This window comes from Prinia subflava, chromosome 8 (assembly GCF_021018805.1).
Source record: "Prinia subflava isolate CZ2003 ecotype Zambia chromosome 8, Cam_Psub_1.2, whole genome shotgun sequence".
In the NCBI taxonomy this organism is placed as follows: domain Eukaryota; kingdom Metazoa; phylum Chordata; class Aves; order Passeriformes; family Cisticolidae; genus Prinia; species Prinia subflava.
Window position 1 is genome coordinate 23,954,548 of NC_086254.1, and position 20,829 is coordinate 23,975,376.

Consider the following 20,829-nt stretch of genomic DNA (forward strand, 5'->3'; position numbering starts at 1 on the left):
GTCCCCAAGGGTGCCCCAAGGGTGCCCCGGGTATCCCAGGAACAAACACAGGGATGTCCAAGAGGTTCCACTGCGGTGCAGAGGCAGGAGGAGCCGCAGGAGGGCGGCAGGGACAGAGGAATGAATGGGAGAGGAATCCCCCAACACCAGCAGAGCCACAGCGACTGCGCCGCAGCTCCCACTGAAAATCCACACCAGCCCTCTCAACAGCCAAGGCTGACGGGACAGCAGGAGGAGGAAGGAGACCTCTGGCGGGATAAGAAGTCGGATATGTAAGAGACTAAAAGAGTTCTTTGAGGCTGCAGCCTGTTGGAAGTGCCTCTCCTGGAAGTGCTCACATGGCTCAGCCCTGGCGAGTTAAACAAACAGCTCGTGTCTCCAGAGGTGTGACTCAGCAGCTCACACCGAAATCTGCTCTGCTCTAGGATAAGGCGCTGAGAAACAAAATAAGCAACTTCACATTAGGTCATCACTTCATTCCTTTGTTCCTGCAGGCAAAATAAAGGGCTGCACATTACCAGAAATGGCCAAGTCAGCCCTGTGTGGGTGCCAGGACATTCTGTACGTCGTGTCTTGCCCTGAGATTATGCAAGTGTCTGTTCTTTAAAGACGGCTGGGAGCATGTCACACAGGGAACGGGAGATTAGCTGCGAGACTTTCTGCCAGCCTTTTGTCCCCTGACATGCAATCTTTTTCAATTAAGGAATCATTCAGTATCACTCGCTTTTCTAAGACACTGTGACATGCAGGATTAATCCTGGGTAATGTACAGATGGAGCCCATCCACGCTGTCAGCAATCCTTCCAGGCAGAGCAGTTAAATATACACCTCTCTTACAGGTCCACATATTAACAGCCTGTGCTCTTACACAAATGATTGAAACACGCTGGTTCTGACTTTTAGGCTTTCAAATTACTGTGCAAAATAAGCACTGAACTTGCAGTCAAACAGAAAAAAAGTTTTAAATTATTCTTTACTTCTCAGGGCCTTAAGAACTGCTGGTGTCAAGCACTAAGCATCTTTTGCCCTTACAAGATAAAGGGGAGAAGAAAGTGAAACTGCAATTATTTCCTATAAAATACTCATTGTAAAAATATGCATTGGATGAGAAGGGATATGGAACACATCAAAGCACCCACTTAAGTTAGAGATAAGGGGTGAGTAAATAGTGATTTTTTCTGATTGTTATGTCAAACTCATTGTCATAAAATCTACCTCAGTGAGCTCCAGTAACTGCAAGAAGCCCCAACACAACTTCAAAGACCTCAAAATGGCAGCATCCAAACCCTCCTTACCCTCTCATTTTCTCTGTTCCCTTTCCCCCACCATAACATTACCTATCTAGTTTTTTAACATTTCCTATCACATTCTGAAAAGATAACAGAAAAGCACGACGCGTTCCTTGGCTCCAAGGAGTTCCCAAACAACTCCCAGTAACAGCCACTTCAAACTGAGGCGCTCCCAGTGCTCCTCACCTAAATGAATTGTTTCTGGAAGCCCATCTTCAGAGCCATCCTCAGAGCCCCCTTCCATCCTCTCTGCTGCCCCGTTCTCCTCCAGGTTGGCGATGATATCGGCACAGTAGGTCCTGGCAGCAGTGGAGGTCTCTCCATCACCCCGCCGGTCCCTCTTGTGCACTCTGGAGTGAAGGACCAGCTGGTGGTATGTCCTGAAGGCCTTCCCACACTCAGAGCAGTGGGTTGGCTTCTCTTTGTTCTGGGATGATTTAGAATCCATCTCCATAGAAGGCACTTCACCAGTGGGATGTTTCAGTTTGTCCTGGGTTAAGTTACCATTCCCTGCGAAACTGCTGTTTTTATTTACCTTTGACTTCCCTGTAGTTTCAGCCTGGCTACCTTTATTTGCATTCCAAATTTCACAGAGTTCTTCTTTATCTGAAGATGACTCATCGTTGTCTGTACTTCCTTCTTGCCCTGGCTCTTTAATCTGCCCGTGGCCAACTGCAATTTTACCTTTGGTAGCCAGCTGCCATGCTTGGTACGTGGTGAAAGGATCCAGCTCCGCGATCCACTTTGCAAGTTTCTGCAGTTTGTCCTTTTCTGGAACTGAATTCGGTCTTAAGTTCAAGAACTGGAAAAATTCCTGGTTTTGATTCGTTTCTTCTGCATTGACTTCAGCAGTCACTTGGGGGCTTTCACCGTTGGGAACTGATTCTTTGGTGTGCACTTTACTGTGCTCAATTAGAGTCTCTTTATTGTGAAATAGGAAACCACAAACCATACAAATTTTGTAAGGTGACGTTACGTTTTCAGTTACATGCTCCTGCACCACCTCATTTATTGTTACGGGGCCTTCAGCACCCTGTTGGTGCTTGTTTCTAGAGCCAGGTTTTCCAGTGTGCGTTCTCATGTGATTTTTGAGGAACCACGGCTCTTTAAATCTTCTCCCACAAACATTACACCAATAAGTAAAGGAATCTTTATGTTTCTTCATGTGCGCCTCGATGTCAAAAGCCTTATCAAACGTCTGCCCGCAAACCTTGCAGCTGAGCTCCTCGCTGTCCTGCTCGTTGCTGGGTGAGGGTGAGCTGCTTCTCACCTGACATTTGTCCAGAGGACTGAGGTACTCTGCCTCCACCCTGAGCACGGCCGGCTCGCACAGCGTGGGCCTGTGCTGAGTCAACACGTGCTTGCCCAGCTCCTCGGGGTGCTTGAAGCTCTCGTCACAGAACATGCAGTCCAGCGGCGCGCAGCCCTCGGCCTGCAGCAGGAACTTCTCCTGCAGGCTCTTGTAGGAGATGGTGTTTGTCCCTTTTATCGTCATGGAGGCGTCGCTGGTCTCCATCTGGGCGCCCACGGCGCTGGCTATCCCCTCGGGGCCGTCCATGTATGCCAGGAGAGGCTGCGTGGGCATCTTTCCTTCCTCCCTGCTGCTCCCTTTTACATCCCTCCAAGGCAGCCTGCACCTCTCTGGGGGTGCCCCCCGGCCGCAGTAAGGACACTTGTGGAGTTCTCCAACATGTGCTCACCAGCCCGCTCAGCTGGAAAACCTCTGCCAGGAAAACGATTTTTTAATTTAGGTTTTTTTCTACCAGCAAAAAAATTATTTCTTCTTCAGCTTTATGTGCTTTCACAAATCCCAGCAAATGTATCCAAAGGCTCGTTCAGTGATGGGATGAGGTTTTATTTTGAATTGTTTCTTCAGGTTTTTCAAGTCTACAGATACAGTCAGTTGCACTTAGTTCTGTTGCACAAACGTTTCAAATAGTTGCATTGGGTAAAATACACTCAAGGCCAAGTTCAGTGCCACAAAGAACTCCAGCACCTGGGGAAGAGAGAAAAGAGTTAGTCAGACCTTTCAAATGAGAACTATTGTCTCCCAAATAATGAAAATATTAGGGCTGGGAACCATCAAGTGTTTTAGAACAAAGTGTATTTTTAACAGCCAGTGAGGGATAGGTAGAAGGTACCTGGGTCACTTTTCTACCTGCCACAGTTGAAATAAGTTTGGTTTTAAACATCCCTCTGTTTACAACTGTTATTTCTTTGCAAGACCTTTTCTGTCCCTTCAAAACCTGCTCTTACCCAGTTACATAAATCTGCTGAAACCGTATTTCAGTGCACTCCTGAATTCATAGCAAACGAGTCGCCCAAGTAACCTTTCCTTGAACCTGTAAAACCACAGCAGACTCACTTGTTTGTCCTCCAAAGGCTGTTCAGCAAAATGGCTTTTTTTTTTTTTTTTTTTTTTTAAAGAACAAAACCCAGACAGCTTGAAATCAGCTTTTCTAGTTCTGGTACACAGGGAGTGTCAGCACAAATCTCTGTATTAATAACATTCACCAGTCCCACTACTCAAAGCTTTCCTTATCACCCACAAATTTACTGTATCTGTGACAATCCTGGGCTTGTACAATAGAAACATCTCAAATTTTTGTATGAATTAATGATACTGTTTCTTGAACAATGGTTTAGCATTTAAATCATCTAAGAGGCCAACTATTACATTATAAAAACAAAATTCTACTTTCAAAGTGGCACAAAAAACGATTTTTGATTATACTCACGAAGGAAAGTTTAATAGTCCACAGGATTAAAAAGGATTATTAATATAGTGAATCACAACTTCAATTTAAATCTCTGAGTCTACTGAGCTATATTGCCTGCTAGCAGCAACTCATGGGCCATCACTTTGGGCTGAAAAATTATAGTTTTATGGAGTTCAGGGCTCCAGCTGATGAAATTTTTGGGTAAAGGAGAAGTCCAGCAACCTAATACAAGACTAATATAAACTGCAGAAGAATAATTCTGAGACATTTCCAAATAAAGTAATAACTAATGAAAAGAATTCATTCAAAATCTGACTCAAACTTTGGCAAATTATTTCCTAAGAGTCTGCTGGCCAGTGACCACATGACTTGAATTAATATGTCCCCAAACACATTATGCTCTATAACTCTTAGAGCAGAAAACAGCATGGACACAGTTGGGCTTTAAAATTCACCTCAATTTCCACCTCTGCCTTGCTTTTCTATGGAAAAAAAATAAACATTTTGTTTTATTTGACCCAAAGAAAGGACAACAGTTCAACCCCAGTCTGCAATAGATCGGGCTGTCGGGTTTCCACGATAAAAATGCAATTATCAGTTGGCTTTCAGTTATTTCTGGTCAGAGTTGGCTCTGGACAGAAGAAGTGGTCTTGAGCCATTAAATCTTAAACATTTCAGCAGAAATCAGGCAAGAGAAGCAGCAGAGGAAGGAAACAGCACACACTGGCAGGAGTCATGGATCCAGCATCTCAAACACTTCATCCACTTCCTGCAGCCTTGCCCTGAGAACACTCCTTGCTTTTCATTTGAAAAGTCAGCACCTCCTTTCCCATCATGCAGACCACAAGATCCTGGGGCCTAATGAACATGGGTAAAAATAGAAAATAAAATAGGAAATAAAACACCACCACACCAGAATGCCAGGAACAGAAGAAAATTATTGTTACCAGCTGTTTGTTTTTCATTTTTTTTTTCTGTTTCTCCAAAGCTTGAAGTCTCTTCACTGCCCAGTCCTGTAACCCAGGTTTACATAATCAGCACAATTAATAGCAAGAATTTTCTGGGGGTTTTTATCCCAAGTTGTTTCAGGCCTGGGCCAAAGACTTATCTCAAGTTAAACACAAATGCAGGATCTTGCAAGGTAAGGTGGAGTGTAAGAGGGAACAAATTACTGCTGATGGCGACAGAACCTGCATTTTCTGCAGCCAAAGTCTCTTTTCTAACTACGCCCTTTATCCCCATTTTCAGTTTTATCACTGCCATGATTAACACTTCCTCTCTGCAGAATGAATCAAAACTCTCCTGTAGCAGGCAGGTTCGGGCTGTGGGGTGACACTTCTGCTTCTCCTGCAGCCTTTGCCTTTCTCCTTCCCCACTCAGCTCAGACCTTCCCTCACTCCCACGGGCAGGTGAAGGAGCCAGAACCAAAGTTTGAAGCTCAAGCATTCAAAAAACTTTTTCCCTTTTGTAAAACATCAGGAAACAACATATCAAAGGCTGCTGGTTAGCATGTTTTATACTTCATGTTTCAACTTGCCTTTTTGTTCTATTTCTACTGGAGTTTTAAGAGGTATTTTTTACCCAACATGCTACAGCAGAGCTCAGTGAGTATCTGTCTGCAAATAACTAGAGTTTCAAATGTAAAAAAAAATTAAAAAAAAAAATCCAGGCAAGATTAAAAAAGTGGAACAAACTGAAGGGTTGAGTGCATTTGCTTTCAGAGCCATAGGGAAGTGCTCTGCAGGAAGAAGTGTAAAAATCATGGTACAGAGAGGCCAGAGGCTTTTCTGGGGCAAGAAGGCAGATCCAAAGGGCAGTGCCTGAAGTCCCAGTGAGCTGCTGGGACTCTTCAGCCACCACTTCCTCACTCATGTCTACAAACAGAAAAAGCCAATTAAGGTTTGTTACGCTCCCACTTTGTGGCACTACAACAAATACACAGCAGAGCAACAAGAATGAAGTCACTGGAGAAAGGAAACAAGATGAGAAGCAGCAAAATCCACCCTCAGTGCCCCGTCCTTGGTGGCATTCCGGGGTGAGGGAGAAGGAAGCTCCTTCTAGCATGGGCCACCACACATGGCCCTACCCAAACCCAGCCTAGGATAAAACCAACACTGACACAGCCACAGCTCCAGAATTGTTCAGAATTCAAACACCAGGCAAAGATCACATCTAGGGAAGGGCCCAGGCTGGTCATTGATGGGTGAAAAATCCACCTCAATCAACCAATCAATCACATTTTCTCTGATAAGCCTTTGGAAACAGGGCTGCTTCAATCCCATCTCATCTCCCTGCAAACAAAACCTGTCCTCACAACCACACAAATACAGTGTACAACCAACAGCTGAGCCATGAGGGGAGTTCAGCAGGAGCCTGCAGCCAATTGTGGTGGCTATCAAAAGGTTTGAAACCCTTTGGAGACTCCATCAGAGCACTCTGCACCCTCCACTGAGCTGTGCTGTGCTCAGTACTCTCCCTGCTTTTCAGAGAGGCTCTGAAGAGTTCTGAGAACCAGCCACAGCTCATCCTCTAGGCAGCACTGCAGACAGAGCAAGATATTCCTGTTCCAGGAATCTGAAATGCCTCTCTGCTGCTCCTGCTCTTGGATACACAGGAGAGAGCACCTACAGACCGGGGAAAAAACTGCAGGTAGCATTTCTGAAGGAAAGTGCAGATGCAAGTAGACAGGAATGTATTACAGCTGAGAAAAAGAAAGAACACAAGCACTGGAGTCAGGAGGTGAGTTAGAAAGCTCTGGTCTTATTCTGTATCTGGTGATTACACACTTCACTCTGATTAGACCCGTGGCTTTTACAAGTAGGCAGGATTTCATGCTCTCGCTGCTCAGACAAGCCAACACATGCCAGAACTACAGCCCAAATATCCCCACCAGGATTTTATCCATTAGCAGCAAACCTTTCTTCCTACCGTAGATAATATGCCTTGGATTTGAGGACCAAAAATGCTGATTAATTACATTCCTGTTATTCCAAACCTTGTAGGCAGCAGGAAAACTGTGCAGGGTTGTCTCAATTCTGTTGCTTCCTTGGAAAAGTGGACAACCTGCAACACTGTGGCTATGGCTGAAGGCCTGTGCAGGAACTCAATAAATAAAACACAGTACCTGCACTGCTGCCTTCTTTCATTTTCAGAAGACAAAGGAGTATCAGAGATACTGAGTAAAGGAGCAGAACAAAACAGGAAATCCTTCCTTCCAACAGCTGAACAGCGATAAACTGGCTACAGATGAACTCAAGGTTGAAAATAAAGAATGACTTATCCCCCTCAGAATGCAAACCAAGAATTGCCACTTGTGACTTCCCTGCCCATCTGGAAATGCCCCCTGTCCCTCCTGCCCAGCCCAGGGTGCCACCTACTGCAACCAGAAATATATTTCAGCTGAGAAGAAAGAATAAAACTACTGGAGAAGTTTTAGGCTGAGCATTTAGCAAACTTCAGCTCACGAGTGAGCCATCCCTGGTTGAGCATTTCAGCAGGTTCACAGTGTTATCATTATATTTACAAACACCACAAAACACCCATGAAGATTCCACTGGACAGATGAGAACATCTTGTTTTCATTGCACTTGCCACACAACCTGAGAACCACACCAAAACCCTCCTGCATATAAATGCACTATTAAACCAGAGGAAAGTTTAATTAAGTGCCTGTAGAGGAATTTAATTTATTTTTATTAAATTACACAACCCAAGACAACATATTACAGTCCTGAAGATTTCTTTGGGAAATGACCTATCAGGAGTAATTTTATTGCATTTCTACTTCCTGCATTTCAAAATTTCCACGAATATGTAATAAAAACTCTAGACACACCTTTTCAGAGAATAGTAAAGTCTAACCATTGAATTTCCCATTTTAAACCCATTACACTGGGAATAACAGTAGCATGGCAAGTCTTAGGATAAACAACTATTCTGTGCTAATTCTGTGCTGCAAAACTATTGTTAAACTGTTAAAAGCAACCTGGAACAATTACAGAAGTTAAAAAGCAGTTGCTGCAACACTTTCTGAAAAAGAGAAGTGAGAAAACTTGAAGAGTTACAGCTAATTCCAGAACACTTAAGTTACTTTTCTTCTCTGGCAGACAAAAATTCAGACACAACTACCTCACCAAACTCAGACTCTCAAATTCAAGGCCAGCAGCAAAATTATCACTGTTTAGCTGACCAGCTTCTTCCAGCTGCTGCAAATCAACCACCTTAATTTTTACTGAGTCCACTGGACTTGGGAAATGTATAAGCAACTCTCATTTCCACTTAAAAAAAAAAAACCCTACCGTTTTCCTCATGTTTCAAGAAGTTTCAGGATATTAAGAGTCATTTTACATGAACTGTTCTTTCCTCTTGGTGTGTTTATGCCCCAGAACAGATTGCTGGTAAATAGATTTTACACTGCTGATTGCTTATTGGAAATTCCAAGTTTAACACCCTTTTTTAATTCCAATTTCCAAGATTTACTATAGTTGTTCCAGTCCTACCAAAGGACCATAGATAAAACAAACCAGTTAACATCACTTTTAACAACACCTCGCTGGGACCACAAATAAAACCTTATGGATGTTATCTGTTTTATCTGGGCACAGCTGTATTCAGGTGTTAACACTGATCACAGGCAGAGCAGCTCACACATAAATAAATACAGCTTCAAACCCTGAAATAAAACCTGAGCTCAGGCTGAACTTCAAACTTACCTAGAACATTTTTTAATATACATATACATCACTGCATAAAGCTAAGGCAGCTGCACCACACCTATGAAGTTGAGCACAAATAGCAACCTTAAATAGATCCTAACAAATTTAGGAGCTCCAGATTTTGGGGTGCCCCTGGAGTGTCCTGGCTGAGCGTGGTGTCTGCACAAGCCACCAGTGACCCCAGCTCCGTGCTGGGAGCAGCTCTGGTGTGCCCTGGCAGTGCTAAGCTCCCACACTCAGCCAGAAAGTGAAGCCAAGGGTCACTGTGAGGTTCTCACTCACCAGCTGTCCCAAAAGGTGAGTCAGATTTCCAAAATCCACGGCGTGGAATTTGGGGTTTGTCTGCAGGTAGCAGGGGTTTGTGGAACCGCGGCACTTCCTCCCTGCGCTTCGGCAGAATCGCGTGTGTCACACCTCGGCAGGAGGGGGTTTCCTCCGGGAGCAGAAATGTCCCTGCCACCCCAACCTGAGCAAGGGACAATCCCCCATTTTAGGGAAGATGATGCAGTATTTGCTCCACAGACCATGACCTTGTTTCCCAAAGAATACAAGTGTCCATTGCCTGCGCCTCAAGTGAAAACACTGGAAAATTAACAAAGCCAGCTCAGATAAAACCTGATTTTGCAGCCCAGCACAGGAGCCAAGAATTATTCCTCATTACTGGACATTCTGCTGCTTTCTAGGGAGGGAGAGAGCTACTCCCATCTGGAACAGGAGATCATTCCACACAACTTCCCAGAGTATTCTGTTAGTGGAGGAGCACGAGAGCAATCCCACCGCTGCTCCTCAGCCACACCGAGCCTTTTATACCAACTGTGCAAGCACAAAAGTGTTTTTAATACTTTGTTAACAGTTCAGCCTGATAAAGAACTAACACGAGCACTTGTAAAGGAAATGGAGATTCAGGGGGAGGAAGGGGAGGAAGAGAGTTGTTTGTTTCAGTTGCAGGAAAGATCAAAACGAAGATGTTCAGGTTGAAAAGAGAACATAAAAGATGACCCTAAACTGGAATTTCCACTCCCTCCATCTGCAAATTTAAGTCCTGCTCGTTAGTCTTCATCCTTCAGGCCTGAAGATTTCAAAGTTATCCTAAACTTCAACTCTTAGAAGGGTTTTCATGGCTTATCCTTTTTATCCTAAGAGACACTCAGTTACAGTCCTTTCTAACAACACAACAAATATTTCCAACACAAAGATCCTAAAACCATTCACAAAAACACAACCAGAGTGAGACATACACACAATTCCAGACTGTTATTATCCAGGCTTTTCTGCACACACACTTCAGAAAGATTTTGTGTTGAAAGCCCTTTTGTAGTCAGATAAAACAGACACACATGCGAGTCATTTTCCCCCTGAAGTCTCGCAAACAGGATTTTAATCACCAGTGGAAAATAACTCATGGTTAATAATGAACAATATTAGGAAAACTCCCTCCCCCCATCTCAGACATCTATACTAATAAAAACAAAGGATATCCTCTTTCTCTATAAAACCTTTTCCTGTGGAGTCCCTTTTTCTTGAAGGCTATATGTCTACCAGGGTTTTGGCAGAGGATGGATGAGCTGAGTGTGTCTCCTCAGAGAACTGAATGCCTCTTCTATCAAAAGATGTAATTAGGCCTTTTAAAGCAGGGAACGTATAAGCTTGCAGCATTTTGCACATGTTTTTCCTCCACTGAGCAAGAGCAAATATAAAAGAGACTAATTCTTGGCATTAAAGGAGGAAGCACTACAAGTATTGACTTTTAAAGTTCAGAAGGACTGCTAAAACTGCCAGATTTTTTTCTTTTCCCTCTGATTAGGAGAGAATTTCTCAGGAACCACAAAACCAAAGTGTACTTTAGACAACAGAATTGGTCAATACCTGTTGTAGAAAAGCTGAAAGACACAAGAATAATCCTATTTTAAATAAGTCTGGGACACATTTCACCACTGCTGCAGGATGATGCAACTTCATTAAATCAAGAAGTTACATGCACTTAAACTGGCAATGACCCCTTACCTTACAAAACAGTTTATTGTTCTCTCCACAGCAGGTAAAGGCTCTCGGTGGAATGAGTGATACATTTTTATTGTTGAGTCAGTCTCACCTTACACAGACTGCCTTGTATGTTTAGTCTTGGTTTTCATTTAAAAGAAGGTATTTTCAGAGACCTTAAAAGCAAATTTGACTTCTTTACTTCTTTGGCAGGGGGATGTAAGGTCTCTCCAATAGCCACAACTACAAAGAAGTGGTAAATTCACTTTACCAAATTAGATTTAATTCCTTATTACTCAAGAGCCAAGAGTTCCTCTGTAGCAATTACAGGCAAGTTGCATCCCTTTGGGCAGCACAGGTAAAATAACAGGAAAAGAGATTATTTTATCTCCCTGAATGTGAGAGAAGTGGTCACTTCCAAGGAGTTCCCTTTGTTAATGTGCCCTAGTGCCCTCACCTGGCTTCAAGTCTGAATCCAGCTCTCACCCAGCACAGCTCAAACTGCTGCCCCTTGGAAGGAACAGAGGAATTTCTGATCCCTGTCCTCTGCAGGGCACTTGGAAGTGTCTCTCTCAAACACAACCACAATTAAGAGCTTGCAGAAATCAGTCTTGAAAGATGGGAGAAGATACTGAGTCTAGGGAAAAGACAATTACTTGTAGTTCAGTCATCCCCTGGAGCAGCATCTGAAGGGACTAAAACAGAAAAGTGACAGGAACAGACACTTCCAAAAGCTGCCTCCTTTCTCCCATGCAGGTGGGAGATCTTCCAGAGGCTGATGGAGACTTTTTAATTCCCCAGCCTCACATCATCCCTCCCCAGAGGGCTGCAGGGATGTGAGGATGTATCCTGGGCTGCACAGGGCCAAGCTGGCCTGTAAAGCAGAGGCAGCATCTGCAAGAAACTGAGCTTCCTAAAAGGCAATTTCAGGCCCCAATTTTACCAGCAAAAGAACAAAAAACAAGTTAGAAACAAACAGGAAAGGTGAACAGAACTGAGGCTTCTCCGGGCCACCTTTCCATCCATTTTTCCTTACATCCATTTTTCCTTACACTGTAGCAGACATCAGTCCTTGGTGTCAATCTGAGCAATTCTAATTTGCTTCTTCCTGAGTACCACAGGAGAGGCTGAGAGAAGCCCAGGATTGCACCCACCCAGCTCTCTGCTATCACAATAAAGTGTGAGCACACACAAAGGCCTCAGCTTCCCTGATGCAGCTCAGAGGCAAACTACACTCCCTTTATTACAGTGAGAAATGCAAGTGTACCTATTGCGCATAAACAAACTCAGACTTTGATACTTTTAGTTACATAAAATCTGCAGCACATAGAAAAGCACCATCCAGTCAATTATTCACTTCTGCTTGGATGGTTTTCTGCTCCAATCTTGAAGTCACCCTGATCTACATAGACTTCCCTGCATATTCTAACCACATTTCCTCTTGTACTTACTTTTGAAATCCTCAAGGCAGCCTGATAAGCAATTCCACCTCATTGTGTTTCCAGACATGTATGTCACCTATATTTTTAATTTCAAACTCATTTTTCCCAGCATGTACACCGTTTTACTTTGAAACTGCAAAGTCTGCTCTTATCACGCTGTTTAAAAAAATAAGGAGGAAGAATCAAGAGTGCTAGATTTATGATAAGCTATAAACTATGCTCTGACCAAAGTCATATGATTATAACAGTAGAAGTTTTAATATAATTTTCCCATTGACATACACCCACGTTTGGCATAAACAAGCTTCATCAGCAACAAAAGGAGATTATTTGGCAATTTCACTTAAGAAAAAAAAACCAACGTTGATTTCTAAAAGAAAATTATTTCAAGAGAGCAACTTTCTGTTTGGAAGCACACAAAAACCTAGGTAAGTTTAGGCTGAACAAGGCTTTTTTAATCCTAAAATACAACATGTGTTGAGAATCTTACATAGCTTGGTCATATCCTTTTCCTTACTTTTGTATTCAGTTGCAAATCTCTTGTGGAATGAGTCACATCTCTCTCAAAGCACGCATACAGTAGTCAGCAGAATCCCCTCAGCGCATTCATGCACCAGGAAGAAAAACTTTTTTGTTCCTAAAGTCACCTTAAGGAAGGCGGGGGGGTCACCAGAAATGCCCCCAAGTGGGTTCAAAGTTAAAAGCAAATTGCCAATAAGGCAGATAGGAGATGTGGGCAGGCTCCGAGGGGGGCTGGAAGCGCAGACTGGCCCCAGCCAGAGCTGAGCTGGCACATGGCGAGCCCAAGGCTCCCTCCTGCTATATTTAAAGACAATACCTCAACAGTTAAGTATTACAACATTTGAAGTGAGATAAATAAGCATAAGACACAGGCAAATATCCTCGGTTATTTAATCATCCTGAAAGCAGCGTGGAAGTGTGAGGCTGAGTTCAAAGGTCAAACTCTTCTTTCAGCTTCTTGCAAAGAAAAGAAAGCTCAGCCCATTTTACCTTGGGGAAAGGGGGGCTGCTCCTTCCATATGCCAGCATTTCATAACACAGGAAAGAGGGAGGGTATTTACATATACACTGCATGCAATCTTTTCCTGGGACAATGCATTCCAAACCAAGATTCAGGTTAGAAAGAGCTGGGACAACAAAAAGTCCCAAAGAACAAAGGGAAGTTAAAATTTACTTCACGTTTCCCCAGAGCTTCTTAATTGCAAACTCTCCGATTTTTTTTTTTTTTGTAACTAAAAGTTTACTGTAATCACTGTTTTGAAAGTCTAAGCGAAAGCCACAGCTCCCTTTTAAAACAATTTCCCCCCGATCACAGTAATAACTTAGCACTTTGTATAAAATATGGTATTAATCTATCAGCATAGTTCTAAATGAAAATACAGTGGTAAGAGGAGATATTTCTGAAGGTTAGAAATAAGTGCTCAAAAAGGAATTTTTGGAGTGTGATCTAATGAAAGGGGAAGCCAGAATCAAGAAGCCTTTTGTGTAAGACAGTCTGATAAAAAGGTGCTAAAGTTTATTATCTTCCTCTCTTTCTAGCTAGCCCCTACCCTAAATCTTGCTCTCCCCACTCCTCCACCAAAACAAAGCAAAACCAAAAAACATTATTCACTCAAAGAGGAAAAGAAAGAAATCCTCTAATGCAAAGCCTGGAAGCCATTCTCTAAAGACTACTTAATATGAAACTTTGTTTACAAGATACCAATATAGCCTCCTTACCACACTCAAAACCAGAAAACATCCACTTATTTAAAGAAATGCTTTTTCTATTTTGATCAACAAGGACGTCGGCATTCGTTTTAATTTTAAATTCGGCCCCAACAGTGCCATAAGAATGTTTTAAACTCATCTATGATATGCACTGTTTGAAAATGTTTAAACAAAGGAAGTAGGAAAAGCCTTAAAATACACAGCAAAAGTTAATGGCTTCAATTTTTAAATATATCCTGATTGCAGCATGGCAAAATTATTCTCTTATGCTCACACTCAGCCTTCAGAAAGAATAAGTGCAGTCAGTGGAGTAATTTGTCCCACTGGAAATTCTGTATAAAACACTACCTAAAATAAACAAGGCTTCGCAGCAAGAATCGTCAGTTGCCATTAAGGACACACCTTAAAGTTCTTACCACACAGTAACTAAACAAGTACAAACTAGTGGGGACTGTTTGCTACTTTTGTCTTAAAAGTTAATGAGATCAATTCACTGCTCAGTATCACATCCTCAGATCATTTTCTGCAAAATGGAGCAGACAAACAACCCCCAAATCACGAACATCCAGCCTTTGAGTGGCTGATGTGTTATCAGCGAGCCTGAGCCTCTTGCAAAGGGGGATAGAAATATTCACATTTAAACCTGACACCACGTAACAGTAAAAGGTAAAACGCTGAAGTGCTCAGAATCTGGAGCTCTGGTACTGGAAGGCAGCTGTTGTTCCCCTGCCTTTTCTTTTGTTGTGCTTAATCTCATGTCAAGTCATTCAACCAGCTCCAAAGCGATGAAGACATAATTGAACAACCTTAACTAAAAACTGATCTACTGTTCCTCAACTGCCATACATGTTGTTTAAAGATTAAAAAAGGCTAACTTAGGAAAAAGAATCCACAGAATTTAAATCAGCAACTCTGGTGCATGCAGAAGAGTTGCTTGGCTGAAGGCCAAGCCAATCAATAAGCACTGTAATAACCATGGTTCTAAAGTTATTTGTTTTTCATATTCACCACCCTGAAAAACTTAAAAGGCAAAACTTGAAAACTCAGATGCTGATTTCAGGAAGGAGCTGTGAGATCGAAAAATCCAAGTGTTTCACTTAGCATGACGAGATTGCTCATTAAAAAAACCACGTTGCAGAAAGATCAGTGATCACAAAGCCACATTCCTGCTACAGATCTTAAAATATTGACTCAGTTACAGAACTAGTAAAGGGGAAGAAAAAAAAAACCCTCCTCCACCCTCTCCCTCTTCCCTCCCCCTCTGCCAAAGAATGCAGTTTATCCTACTTATTTGCAACTGTCCTTTTCCATTATCCGAGGGAAGGCTGAAAGCTCAGTGTGGACATCCCAAATTAAAGTCTCAGTCGTATTCCCAAACCCCCAGTTAATAAGAGCTCCTAAGAGCAATAAAACATGGCGTTAAAGCATTTGCAAGCCATTGTCACAGCCCTGTGCTCTGCTACCTTTGCAGCCACAGAACCAGCCCCCACCGAGCATGGAAGCGCTGGTCAGCAAGTCAATGCCTGCTATTCAACTTGTAGTTAGGCGTTTTATTTCTGTGTCTTCCAGATCATATCACTCCTGCATTTCACGGCCTAATAAAATGTGAAGAATGATATGCTCCCTTCTCTCCCCCCCTCCCTGCATCTGAAACTGCGTTATTTCCCTCTCTTCTTTTTCACACATTCTTACAAAAACTTCCCTTTTCACATACTTCTATAAGAAAATATTTCACTGCAGCTATACTTCAGTTCCTATTTCTATTTTCGATTTTCACTAGATTCTTCTGCTCCTGCCTCCCCCTCAAACCCACTGGTAGAAACTGATGTAGTTTTAAAGCTCTCAAGGTCATTTCAAAAATGAAAAAAAAAAAAAAGTTGCCTTAAAAAAAACCCCTTTAAACACACAACCCCCCTAAACTAAACCCTTTTCACATTCAAACGCCTTTCATCAGCAGATCAATAACCCAACAGAAAGATTTTTGTTCCCCACCACTTCAAAACTATTACACTTCAATTCAAATACTTACTGGGAGTCACACAGCACATTTTATGGGATGGCTCATTAGAGAACATACAGACCTTACTTTGGGTGCAGGTTTTCTGTGTGGGAGACAAACAAACAAAAAAAAGCCTCACACCCCAACACAGAAAGTCCAGGGGGCATCACGGAACAGGAATGAAATGCAATCTCTGGATATACTAGAATTTTATTGTCCTCGCCTGGCAACCTCTTTTGTTGCTGAAGAAGTCAGTTGAGGCTTATTTATTTATTTTCTAAACTTCCTATTCCTTTAAAAAAAAAAAAAAAAAGAAAGAAAAAAAAGAAGAAACACGATGCTAAAGAAATGATCGGGAAGGCTTTGGTCTTTGAAAGACAAAGATAAATGAAACAAAAACTGGCAAAACGGATCAATAAACTTTTCATTAACAACCCCCCCCCCCCTCCGCCCCATGAGCCACTTACTACAAATCCTTCTTCCAGGAACATCTTTGACTCACAAAGAAATAGTCTCTTGTCGCTGCACACCCCCACCCCGGCCCAGCACGGCCCCCGGGCCCGGCCCGGCGCCTCGGCGAGGCCCAGCGACCCCCCAGGTGCTGCCGGCAGCGCGGCCCCGTCCGGGGGCGGCAGGGGAGGGGGCGGCGGCGGCGGCAGCGCGGGGCCAGCGCCAACTTTGCGGTGGGAGGGAGCTGGGGAAGGGCTCCGGGCTCCGGCCGCCGCTCCGCCCGCCCCGCGCTGGGGAGGGGGCGGCGGGAGGGGCCGCTACCTGCGGCCGCGGGCGGGGCCGGCGCGGACACACACACACCTGGACCTTCCTCCGCCCCCCCGGCCCGCGCTGCCCTTCCTCCTCCTCCTCCTGTCCCCCACGGCCGCCGGGACAGCGCGGGGACACGGGGGCTCTAAGCCCCGCTTCGAACCGGGGCGGGGGCTGCGCCCCGAACCCTTCAGACATCCCGGCGGCAGCGGCCCCCCCGCGCTCACTCGCACACAACCGGCCCCTCACGGCAGAGGCCGCCCGAGGGACGGGGCTGCGCCTGCCGCAGGTGCCCCGGGGGGGCGGGGGAAGGTGAGGAGGAGGAGAAGGGGGCCCGGAGCCCCCGGCAGGTGCCCCCCAGCCCTGCCTCACCTGAGCCGAGGCGCCGCGGGGGAGCGGCCGCGCCGCGCTCGGGGCACTGTTTGTAAACGGCTCCGCGGCAGCTGTTGCTCGGGCAGCCCCGGGCCACGCCCCCGCCCTGGCCACGCCCCTCGAGTGGGACACGCCCACAGAGGGGCGTGGCCTTCATTGGCCACGCGCCCGGCCCGTTTCAATCAATGCTGGCCACGCCCCCAGGGCCACGCCCAGCGGTGGCCACGCCCCGTCCCCTCAGAGGGGACAGGGAGCGATGGACACCAAGCAAAGCACAGCGGCTTCCACCCAACGTGAGGAGAAACTCCTGCCCATGGAGCCTGGCACAGCCCTGGGACTGCCCCGGGGAGCGCCTGGAGCCTCCCTCTCTGGAGACATCCCAAACCCCCCTGGATGAGTTCCTGTGCCCCCCCCTCCAGGTGGGCTGGGTGACCTCCAGAGGCTCCTTCACAATCCCAATAATTCTGTGATTCTCTGGGTGCCGCTCCCTCTGTGCCATCTCTCCCTGTGCCATCATGGGCCAGGCTCAGCCCTTCATGCAGGATTTCGGCGATGGGCATCGCCTGAATGACAAACCACAGAACCGGTGTCACCCAGACACAAATATGATTATAGCCAATACACCTGATAAGCATTGACCTCTGGCACCCTTGGGTGGCTCACTGGGGACAGGATGCCCCCAGCTCTTTCTGTGGTGTGGCTGGAGCCCCGATGATCCCGAGGGCTCCGTGATGGGCCTGGCACACCAGGGCTGCCCAAGGAGGAGGGGGACAGAATACACACATTTACTGTGGAAATTGCCCCAAAAATGCCAAGGGTTTATCTATTTTTCATTTTTTTGAGCACCCAGCTGCTCTCTCTGCTCCAGTGGGATGAACACTACAGAAAAATTCAGTGCAGCAGGCCAAGACTCAAAATATATTTCCGAGTGTCCCACTTGGCACTGAGGAGGTTTTTAGGAGTTAAATGCAATCTGTAATGCTGTTAGCAAAGTGCTTAATCTCCGCCAGACTCTGAGGTTAGCGCCTCCCTCAAGTAAATGGGATAAGAAGGAGGTGAGTTTCCATGTGCTCTCTGCATTTTCCCCAAAGACACACCGAGACCTGCTAAAGTCAGTTTAGTTTACATCACTACATTTACATCACACCCAGGGGCTTGTTTCCTTCGATAGAAAAATCATCCTGCCTGAATGGAGGACATTTCTAAAATAATTGCAGCTAAAATCATGTGTTTGGGGGTTTTTTTTATGTGTTTTTTTTAAAGTTCTTCTCAAAATGTTCTCCCAGTCTAAAATGAGCAACCCTACCCAGGCTGAAATTTAGGTCGTTTTATGTGGCAAATAAAGATTAATCAAAAACAAAACAGAATGTGTAATATATACAAGGTAATATACTTACCAGGTAATTCTGGAAGGGGAAATACCTTCATTGACAAATCTGAATGTTGCCTCACACTGACTTGAAACAGATTTATCTTCATGAAGTCGTCAAACCTGATAATGCAAATGAAAATTTTAAAATACAGATATTTAGGTCCTGTCCCTTCAGTGGGTTGATGGGGCAGCCTCATTAATTTCCTGAAGGCTGAAAATCTCTGTCCATCAGCTGTGCGAACCACGAGGAAAAGGGATTTACCTTGTGCTCCTTCACAGAGTTCCAGGTGTTAAATCCTGGCCTCCCCACTGCCCTGGATGGAGTTTGAATTGATACAGGAGGGATTATTGCACAATCCCTGCTAGTTTAATGTGATTTTTTTGCAGTAGGATGTGTCGGAGCCGGGTGTTTATCCGTGCATGCAAAATATTCCTTTGTCTCGCAAGAGCTCCGCATTTCTCGGAACTCTCTGCACAGCACCTTGCACTATGTGACCGAACCTGATCCCACGAACACTCCCAGGTCTGCAGCGCAGTTTAAGTATTTAAGTATTGATTATCTCCAAATGGCAGCGAGGCCGGGAGAACAAAGCAGAGTTCTGCTGGAAATGGGTGTGGGAGTCACCAGTTGGCGATACACAAAATGACTCTTAACAGTCTGTTAAAAATGTATTCTTTTTGTTATGCTCTGATGTCAGAGAGACCTTGAAAGAATTTCTATTGAAGAGTTCAAAACAAATTCAAGGCACAAACTTATAAAAGTAATAAATTTGTATTTTTGCTCTTAACTCGATGTTCCTAAAGACTCCCCGAGTCAGGTGTTGCGGTATTTGTTGTTCTCATGACACACCAAAACCCATTATTTGCCCCCTTCCCCTTTAATGTTTTAAAAATGTTACTTTTCCATGTGAAATCTACTGACCTCCTTGATCACAAGGGCTCCGGATAACTGTAAACATGACTTAGCAGAGAACACAGGAGCCGCATGGGTTTTATCCACTGAGATATGGGACTTCTGTGGAAAACATAAAAAAAATTAAAAAGACTGCTTCAGGAAAAAAGGAGAGGCTCAGAATATCTTTAAACTTTTTGTCTTTTGCTCAAAATGCATCGTATAATATCACATTACAGGAGTGAAATGAAAACATCCAATTTATTTTTTACAGATTAGCCACGGTGACCTCTGTGATCTATGCTCATGGCACTGGAAATGTTTGATATGAGGCAAGGGCCAACTTTGAAAAATAAATCCTAGATTTTCTTCTCCCTTCATTTCACCCCTTGTTGAGGGCACTTTCTGCCTTTCTGGAGAGGCTTCTCCAGTCGATATTTTATGTATGAGGCAAAAAACTTCTGCACCAACCCCCCTGGCAGACCTGTGTTTACTGCTCTGCACTATATGTTACTCCACAGTCCTGCAATATTCAACCTAGCCCCAAAGTAGACTTTGGAACCAGGCAGCACGCCCAAAATGGTGATAATCTCCTCCAGAACAACAGAAAGAAATAAAATAACACCGCTGAAAGCTGAAGAGTTTCATCTCAGCCCCCAACTCCTAACATGCGTAAATGTCTGCGTTCTTTTAAATTACATTAAGCACAATCACATTATGCAAAAATCCAGGCTGGAAGTTCTGTGATCTGGCTCAAGTCCTGCTCTTCTCGGAGCACACAGAGGGAAAGCCTCGCTGTCAGGGAGAATGAAAACAGAGCTGAGCAGGCAGCAGGAAGCCTTCACCTAAATTTAAAATCTATTGAGGTTTGCTGGGGGTGTTTGTCTCAAACAGCTGACCTGAGCAGCGAAACACCTGTGCTGTCCCTGGCAGGAGATCAGCCACGTTTCCTTCTTCTGCACAGGGACTCGCTCATTTTACATTCATTTTTAGGCAGCTATTCAATCTGGCCCGTCGTGTGGTGAAGGCACAAATGGGATTTAGGGGAGCTGGGCTCAGTCCCAGCTCTGCCACAGACTTCCTGCGTGATCCTGGGCAAACCTTCTGCCAGGGCTCCCAAAATTTGTTCCTTTTGGGGGGCTTTTTAAAGCCCCTGCTCTAGCAGTCATCACATGAAATTCTGTTTGCTGGCATGAATAGATAAATAAAGTAAATACGCAGTGTTTAGGCTTTTAAGGAGATAAGCTTGAAACCACGATCAGAGTGTGGCCTAATGGCTCCAGAAGCCCTTTTTAGAACTGTTTGGGCTGTCGGGCCACGAGCTGGAATATAAAATTCTACACCCTCCATTTCTGCACAAAAACATCTCTTTTCAAAATCAGGATCATGTTGCTCCTTCGCTTACAAAACAAATTGTTTATGCAACGCTGGGACGAGAGCGAGGCCAGAAAATGGAATCGCTTGTGAGCGGCTTTATCGGTGTTCTGTGGCTGGGTTTGTTGTCGCGTTCCTTTGCACAAATCGCCTCTTTCAGCGCGATCTGAGAGCAGATCCCGCG

At 44.6% G+C, this 20,829-nt stretch overlaps 1 protein-coding gene across 3 annotated transcripts in view; it reads right to left on the bottom strand.

Annotated features, from left to right (window-relative positions):
• Positions 1-18,499, bottom strand: part of ZNF217 (zinc finger protein 217) — a 28,454-nt gene extending 9,955 nt beyond the window's left edge. The window contains exons 1-2 of one of the 3 annotated variants that reach the window (XM_063404194.1): positions 18,405-18,499; positions 1,476-3,285 (exon numbers count right to left, since the gene is read on the bottom strand). In XM_063404194.1, the coding sequence (XP_063260264.1) occupies positions 1,476-2,874 (1,399 nt within the window). In that variant the 5' untranslated portion in view covers positions 2,875-3,285; positions 18,405-18,499. Of the gene's footprint in view, positions 1-1,475; positions 3,286-16,343; positions 16,969-17,007; positions 17,213-18,404 lie in introns of those variants that run through there. The other 2 variants (XM_063404193.1, XM_063404192.1) reach the window with 2 other exon arrangements.
• Positions 18,500-20,829: the final 2,330 nt, after the last annotated feature.